Below are 8,576 nucleotides of genomic sequence, written 5' to 3'. Positions count from 1 at the left end.
CACTGAACCGATCAGCGCCAACTTTTTTTGTGCAAGCTGACAGTTGGCCAAGAGTATCAAATATTAACCCTGTCTAGCCTGCGTGCATGCATGCATGTGTGCGTGCGAGTGCTTGTACGTGCGTGCATGTGTGAGTGCGCGTCTGTCCGTCCGTCCGTCCACCCGTCCATCCGTGATTTGTCAGGCCGGGGAACATGTAGACAAGACGGATTTAAGAGAGGAGCTGACGAATCTCCCCGTGCAAGAGCACAAGGAAATCTATGTAGGATTGTCCTCCGTAGACACCCATATCCTCCACCAGGCACTGACGGAACAACCTCTCAGAATCGTCCTTCTGCCTCACTAGCTGGAGCTTCATGGACCTAGGACTCTTTTGAAGCAGACTGCTAATGATAAAGTGGAGCTTCCTAGACTGGGGGCTATCCAGCTCTGGCAGAGCACTCATATGTGTTTTCAGGTGGGCAAGAGAGGGCAGGTTGAAGAGGCTCTGGATGAGTTCTGGTTGGCATGCCTGGCCCAACCAGAGGAACATGGAATGGCCGTTCTCCAGCAGAAACATGCCAGTGTCAGCCAGCCTCTCTTCTGAGCAACGCAGAGGAGTGTGCACCGCCTCACTGCCAATGTCCATGTTGTGCAGTGGGATAAGGCGTGGATAGAGGAGCAGCTGTGTGTCTTCTACTCCCATGCCCATGACTGCGAGCCTCTGCAGGGCCCTATTGTCTGTAGACAGCTCTGTGCTGCACACTAGTGGAGCGGTCTTCATCAGACTGTTCATGTAGACTGGCAACACCTTAATGGCTTCAGGCAGGAGCAGCTGGCCTGAAGCGCTGGGGGTGCTGCAGTTCTTCTTGTAATAGGCAAGCATTTGGGCAGTCTGGTTGACCAGGGTCTCACTCACATTCTTTATTGGCTGGTTCAGGATGGCACGGTAGGCTGATTTAGCAAAGTAGTTCATGAGGGAGTCTGTTTCACAGCTCTTGTAGAGTTCAGAAATGTTCGAGATGCAGTTCAGACTGAGGTTGTGGATTCGTAGCCGCCTCTGCCCACTGATGGAAGTGTACAGCATGGCACACTGTATTAAAGCTCCAGTCTCCTCGCAGAGAGTGTCATCATGCTTGAACTCCACAGTCAGGGCCTTGTCACAGTCCACGGCTGCCATCTCCACCTCTGTGCTGTTGTTCATATGGATGGCTCCAAAGAAGTCACTGGCTCTGAATCCTGTGCTGGTGCGAACACGCATGATGGCATCAAAACCGATGTTCTTCATTACATCTTTCTTCAGGTCCCTTAAGAAATGCTTTCCATCTGTCTCCACCTGAAAGTTGCTGTACTTGTAAACAGAGCCTCCAGTGTGTGAGGGCACATCAGCCATGGTGGCCAGGTCTGTGTACTGGCTAGGAAAGAGGAAGAGGTCCACACAGCAGCCTTGGGCCACACACTCCTTGGAGAGTTGTTCATACACACCTTTCAGAGGCTGGAACAGAGTCTTCTCTGTCTTAGTGTTGACCAGATTTCTATCATCCCTGTTCTTCAGCTTCCCAGGAGCTTCAGCTGTAGGCATGGAGGAGTGGAAAAGTAAGAGCTTACCGCTACATTCTGCAGCCTTAAGCGCCTCCAGGCCGGCCTGGATAACAGGGGCAAAGACCGTATCAGTCTCATGGTTGTCCTCAAACATGTCAGGGATCTGGTCCAGAAGGTTGCAGATGACGTCCTTTGAGTCCTGATAGTTGACCAAGAAGCCATCAAGCAGGGGGACAAACATGTCAGCTGTGTCCGAGACCACCAACATCTGGGGCTGGGTCAGGGTGCTCTTCACATTGTAGAAGTGCAGGATCTTGTTGTAGGTGACAAAGCCCACATTGACTGCTGAACTCATTGTGCCATCCTCGCTAGGCAGGTTGTTGAGCAGTGCCTTCAGCTCGTTACACACAAGTCTGACAAGACCACTTTTGATGTTGCTAGAAGAAACGTCAATCATGAAGATGTATGCAGGAGGATTGGGACGCTTGTTGTTCTTGCAATACTCCAGGGTTGTTGTAAACTCATAGGACCCCAGAGAGAGCTCAGGTCTCTCTTGGCGGTCAACCCTGCGGCCCATGTGGTCCAGATATTGGATATAGGACTCCGGAACATCGTTCACGTAGTTACAGAATCCACACTGGTATTGCCGGCCACCATCGATGAACTGCATGAAGGGGCACATGTATGCCTTGCATTGGTTGCAGCGTATGGGACCTGTTTCACCATGGTCCACCAGACACAGAGGACTCTCATTCTTTGGCAAAGTGGCAAAGGGTTTCATGATGGAAGCCAAGGGCACTTTGCATTGTTTTGCTAAATCACTGCTGCAGGGGAAGGAGTAGGTGGTGCAGCGCATAAACCTGGGACTGGCATTGCCTTGGTCCTGTACCGTGAACTTTGTGGTGACCAAAGGAGGAACCTGGCCTCTGAGGTTTGTGGCATAAACATGTCCCCCTTGCTTGGCTTGGTTCTCCTCAATTACCTGCGTAATGCTGGGGATACTGTCAGGGTCCAGTTTCTTCCCTGTTCCCTGTTTCTTCCCAGGAAATGCCCCAGGAAATGCCCCAGGGAAGCCAGGTTGGGGCCCCGTCATCTGGCCCCCAAACTGACCTAGTTGTTGAGGGTACCCGGGGCCAAGCTGCTGGAAGCCCCCGGGGCCTGGAGAAGGTGGTCCAGGTGGTCCTTGGAAGGGTCTGCCCATGCCTATTGTCATTGGAGGGCCTGCCATACCCATGCCTGTTGGGGCCAACGGTGTCTGGGTCATCTGGGGTGACATGTGGGATGTGTGAAGGCCTGGGGACATTGGTGGCTGGGCCATGGCTGGAGCAGGGGTTGTCTGGAGAGGTGGTTGGGCCACAGAGCTAACTGGGGGAGGACTTTGCATGGGCCGTAGCGCGTAGCTGCTGCCCAAGTTCATATCATGTATCTGATTGGTGAGCTGCTGTATGGGAGGTGGTGCCTGCGAGGCCATACTATTACATTGGGAAGGTTGTCCATATGTGGCAGAGCCAGCTGGAGGGGCAGGGTACCTTTGTGGGAGAGCTCCATTCTGTTGGATATTTGAGTTGTAATAAATGGACACCGGTGGTGGAGGAATGTCAGTGGCAGTAGACACAGGAGGCTCCATCACACCTGATGATGGCGGTACAGAGAATGCCTGTGGTGGTCCACCATAGTGACTGTACATTGGCTGAGCAGGACCCGATCCTAAGTTTCCTTGATAGCGCCCCATCCCAGACGGAGCCTGGGAGTAAGGAGGTGTTGCAACATAACCCAGCTGACTCATTCTGGTGGGATGATCTCCCATATCATTCTTCTCATACCAATGAATGGTTCATGCCTTTTGTAATGAGAAGTTCAGTCTGTATGTGTATTGCTGGAAATTAAAACAGTGGAGTGACATGCCTTGTATATACACACAATGCTCTTATGAAGTCACTTGTCAAGACTGTCAGAGACTGGCCTAAAAGTGCTCTGACAACAGATACTGATGTCATAGTACTGACATCATAGACTGCCCTTCAGGTACTCTGGCAACAGGTACTGACTGCACTAGTGAAGATAAAAGATGAAACTAAACAAAACAAACTGAACAAGAAGGGGTATAATGATGGCGTGGCTTCCGGGTGGATAGATTGATAGATAGCTAGAAGATAGATAGATCAACAAGCTCATATAGATTGATAGATAGATAGAGGATAGATAGATCAACAAGCTCGTATAGATTGATAGATAGATAGAAGATAGATAGATTAACAAGCTCATATAGATTGATAGATAGATAGAAGATAGATAGATCTCAACAAGCTCATATATCAGGGGTTTTCAACCAGTGGTCCGGGGACCACCAGTGGTCCTTGGGGGGGTTCCAGGGGGTCCCCAGCCAAATTAATAGTTAGCAACCAAATTGACCCTTATGTGTCTGTAACTCAACAGGTCCATTTGGTTCCATTTGTACACTCTCAGAGTTAAATGAACACTGATGATGGTGGTACAGTGTAGATTGGGACCCCCAAGAAATCTAAATGGTTGAGTCCCTGGCAATTGGGGTCCCTGGGCTAATATTTGTCAATTTGGGGGTCCTTGATGCGAAAAAGGTTGAAAACCACTGTCATATAGATTGATAGATAGATAGAATAAATATATAAATGTATTTTGTATTACTACTCATATATGATATTTTGCATATTATTGTACATTATTGTTTGTCTTTAAATGTCTCGATGAATTGAATACACAAGACCCCAATGGAAACAAGCCCTGGGCTTATTTGGATTATCCTTTTAGCATTATTTTGTATACATCTGTACCACTGTACCCTTTTTGCAAACTGTTAATAAAGTATTCAATCAATCAATCAATCAATCAAATATGTAAATCTAAATCTAAATAAGTGGTTAAGCTGAACTTCACAATTCTAGCTTGACATAGCTTGCATTTTACTCACCTCGGCGTGACTTTTACAAGTCATTAGACCACCTTGGGCTCACGTAAAGCATGCGAGAGAAGAATTAGTGCGTACATTAATTACATTAATGACATTTTGACAGATTGACAGTTCAGCGACAAATGAGAACAAAACAAGAGGAGGTAAAAGGGGCGTTGCAGGTTGCAGATTCGGTCTGTGTGGTTAATGTATAGGTGGGCTCTAGACCGGATCTGAGCAATGAACAGCAAATAGAAACTGTTCTGCAGATTTATGATCGCTTGCGGGTATCCGGGAGCGGACGATAATACCCGGGAGACTCCTGGAACTTACGGGAGAGGTGGAATGTCTGTATAAAGCTTCACCTTTTTAACAAAAAATGTTTTGTTGTAACCAATATATCACTTGGTGTACCTTTAAATCAGATTTTTGAAGGAGGTCAAACCGCAGTGTGTTTGCCGTAACCTGTAGGCCCCAGGGTCCAGGCCTATCTCTTGTAATGATTAGGTGCATCAGCGAACATGTATTTCAGTCTGTAGGCTTCAGCCAGCAGGACACCCACTTCCTCGTTACCCCAGTGGATTGTAGGAAGGTTCTGAAGAAGTATGAGTAGGCCCTGAAAGTCGACCATGGAAAGGATCTCTTTCCGCCACTCAACGAGGAAAGCAGTGCAGACATACAGGTGAAAATGTGAGAAGCCCTCTGCCTCAGCCTGGTATGTGTCCCACAGTCGAATGGTGCAGCGGAGCGGCAGCTCCCTCATCAACAGGTTGTTCATCCAACGGAAGGCGAACTGCAGATACTCCACTTCACACTTCAGGAACTTACCGTGGATGTCCTCATCTATTCTGCTAACCAGCTCCTCCAAAGCTTTCACTTTGTTGAGAATCCCTGGCTGAGCAGACGTGTAATGGTCCTGGATTCCATCCAGTAGCTTGCTCATACACCAGAAGCTGTCTGCCTCAATGTTTCTCTGTGTACCCAGAGGAAGGGATGCCACCTCAAAGTTCTCCATGTCCTCCTCAACAAACTCTGAGAGGAAGACGACAAAGAAAGGCGTGACCAGGTCATTAATCCCCTGGACGTAACCACTGGCTGGGTGTTGGATCGCCCAGATGAACAGGATTCTCTCAAATAGCTCTTGTACTGCAGGCTGCTGGAACTGTGGAATCAGAGGGTTGGTCCTAGGAGTGTCAATATGGATTTGTTTGTATGTGTCCCTGTAGCATTCATCTATTCTGGAGTGGTAATACTGCTCAATGAAGCCAAAGTACTCATCTCTTTTCCTCTTCAGTACCAGCTCTCGGTGCTCCATATTAGCAGGCAGGTAGCCAGAGAGGAGTCTCCATATAATCGGCCGGACTTCTCTTGGTATGCCTGACCAGCTGTGCTTCCGGAGTTCCTCCAGGTCAGTGGTGGGACTGGCCAGCAGCTGTTTGAATTTGTCCAGCCGGCTCTTTTCTCGCACGGCCATGTTCGGTGCTCCGTTGCAGACCAAGAATGTGTTGGCGTGGTTTACCTGTCCGCACTCCGCCGTCTCCTCTTCCGGTACCTCCTGGAGGTTTGGGCCGTCTGCCCTGATAGGGTCCAGTCTGTCTGCTGTGCATGTGTCTGGTACGCCCAGCTGCTGCTGAGAGGACTGGTGGTGTGTTGAGTGTAGGCCTGGTGGCAGTGAGGAAGGGCGGTCAGGGGCATTAAGGAAGTCCTCATCCTCATCATCTATGTCCCAAGCATCATCCGTGCTGCGGACAAACTCAAAGAAGCCGGAGGCTTTCTTAGATTTGAGGATCTTGATCTTGGGCTTCAGTGTGTCTTGAACCTTTTTGTTTCTATTCTCAAAAAGTATCCTGTACTCAGTGGTCATACTTCAATGGCACAAACACCTCAGACCGACACTGAGCACAGTGGCTTCTCGTACGAATAAAATAGGGGAATGGTTGGTCTCTGTGTTACAGTGACATTGTGGTGCCACTCAGCCCTTGTGATCTACCCCCACATTGACTCCAATTCAACACTGTGGGTGACGATGTTATTTTATGGTATTTACGATGATGATGTATGGTCTCTCAATATGCCCAAATATGGAGATGATATCTGCATGTGTGTATCTGTCTCTCGATAAGCCCAAATAGACTGGCCTCTAAGTACTCTGATGAACAGGTACTGCACTAGTGAAGGAAAAAAGCCTTGGAAAGACAAACTGAAAAACATGGACACAAGGTAAAGTCAACATGGATGACAAAAAATGTTGGTGATAGCCCCGAATTTACAGCCCAATCCTTCTTGTATTGTCACAAATGTTTTTTGGACCAAAGCTAAAGAAACAAGGATGCCTTTATGCAATGAACTACTATATTGAAGCCAGATAATCAACTAATAGTGTTCTGTTTGCTAAATGTGTGTTATACAGATGGGGACTAAATTACTATCAAATATAAAATGGCTGCAATGTCCTACTGTTGGACAGGATATTTCCTCTGGTGTTCTTGACTTGATCTGGAATTTAGTGGTAACTCAATTGTTACCAGGTTGCGTTTTGAAGTACAGTAACTTAATAATAATTATGGAATATATTATGCAAATATGTTGTCCAATTAAGTGGTACAGTAGGTTTGAGTTAACAGTGTGGGTATTGTTGCTATGGGTTTAACATCAACAAATAACTAAACTAATATATATATATTATTGTTATGATTATGATAGGAACGCCTATGTATTAAATTGTTAAGAGGTTTGATCTCTTAAAAGCTCTTACAGTCAGAATTTGAGTTATTCACTTTTTCTGAAAACAATGAGAACTAGAAAGGTGCAATTCTGGGAAATTGCAGGTGTGGTTGCCTTGATCATACCAATGTCCGTCGGGACCCGAGGAATCCGCCAGGAGACGTTCTGTTTGAGGCCGAGCAACATGTGATTCAAATTTGGTATGGGTAAAAATGGAATTGCTATTGGCGCTGCGTGGATTTGGGATGGATTGGACACTTTGTTCATGATTTGTGGCATTTTTTGTAAAATAGGCCCCTCCCACTAACTTGGAAGCCAATTAATATAAATTAAACTATACAACATATTGCTTAGCAAAATGGAAGCACACGATTCCCAGTGAAGCTGGTTAATTAGACATATGGCTCGAGTGCATGCCGCCAAAACTTTGGAGGAGTAGCGGGACAAACTTTTAGTTTATCTATAATATATAAATAAATAAATATTAGTTGCCCAAGTGCCCTTTCGGGCAACCACACTAATAAACATGCATGCAGAGGCAACTAGAAGTAAAGGTGACACACAACAAAGATTGAAATTTAAACTAGCAATTAACACTTTTAGCTTAACACAAAATGAGTCCGATGACAGCATGTATGGAACATCTACTAGATGCAGCAATCAGCATTTTGCAGATACAGGGTGGTCTGATTTCAATGACCGGAGCCCCCCAGGGTCTGTAATGTTTCCCTCCCCACCAAATGTCTTGCCAATCTATAAGCTCACAACATGTCGCTATGCAACGCATGGTGAGCTTATAGATCTGCTGCTTTCGCCAAATGTTATCATCAGAATAGGGAAACTAGGGTTCATGTCATTAAAGCCAGACATGAATCGTAACCCATATTAAAGGGCAAGACCACTTTGGTAGAGGTTTGGGTTGTGTATACCTTGCCATGATGTAACTCCAAAGGTGGACAAGAAATCAAAAATAATTGCTCCATTGATTAGAAATTGATAATTCAAAATATGCTCCTCATTGACTTACATTTTACGCTGACTTTTTCTGTGATTTATTTTATTTTATATTTAATTATATGATATACTATATTTAATAAATACCCTTTGTTTTGCCGTTTTCAAAAAGGTTTTTTCACAGAATCAAACATTAATTGATATAAATATTTTTGGAAAAGTCAATGGGAAAAATGCATTGAGTATTTTGCAGTGGCACCAGGAAGTGGGCGGGAACTGCGATGCCCTATACTATAGGATGGGACAGAGTAAGCTGTTCTTCCCCAAGAGTCTCAGGTCCTTCAACTTGTGCGAAAGGATGTTACAGATGTCCTACCAGTCTGTAGTGGCCAGCATCCTCTTCTTCGCAGTTGCTTGCTGGGGGTGACATCAACACATAGGACACTAACAC

The 8,576-nt window shown here is 46.3% G+C and overlaps 2 protein-coding genes across 2 annotated transcripts; both read right to left on the bottom strand.

The window, feature by feature from the left end:
- Positions 1-211: 211 nt before the first annotated feature.
- LOC311043989 (protein transport protein Sec24D-like) lies at positions 212-3,307 on the bottom strand (the record flags this gene model as incomplete). Its single annotated transcript, XM_084055412.1, has 1 exon — positions 212-3,307. One exon carries the CDS (start codon positions 3,305-3,307, stop codon positions 212-214), a length of 3,096 nt encoding a protein of 1,031 aa, XP_083911538.1.
- A 1,627-nt stretch (positions 3,308-4,934) lies between these two features.
- Positions 4,935-6,311, bottom strand: LOC311043988 (TBC1 domain family member 22B-like; the record flags this gene model as incomplete). The annotated part of the gene is made up of 1 exon (XM_084055411.1): positions 4,935-6,311. One exon carries the CDS (start codon positions 6,309-6,311, stop codon positions 4,935-4,937), a length of 1,377 nt encoding a protein of 458 aa, XP_083911537.1.
- Positions 6,312-8,576: the final 2,265 nt, after the last annotated feature.

This window comes from Gymnoscopelus microlampas (assembly GCF_963454915.1).
Source record: "Gymnoscopelus microlampas genome assembly, chromosome: 4".
Taxonomy (NCBI): Eukaryota; Metazoa; Chordata; class Actinopteri; order Myctophiformes; family Myctophidae; genus Gymnoscopelus; species Gymnoscopelus microlampas.
Note: the sequence above shows the minus strand (reverse complement) of the source record. Positions and strands in the feature narration are given on the sequence as shown.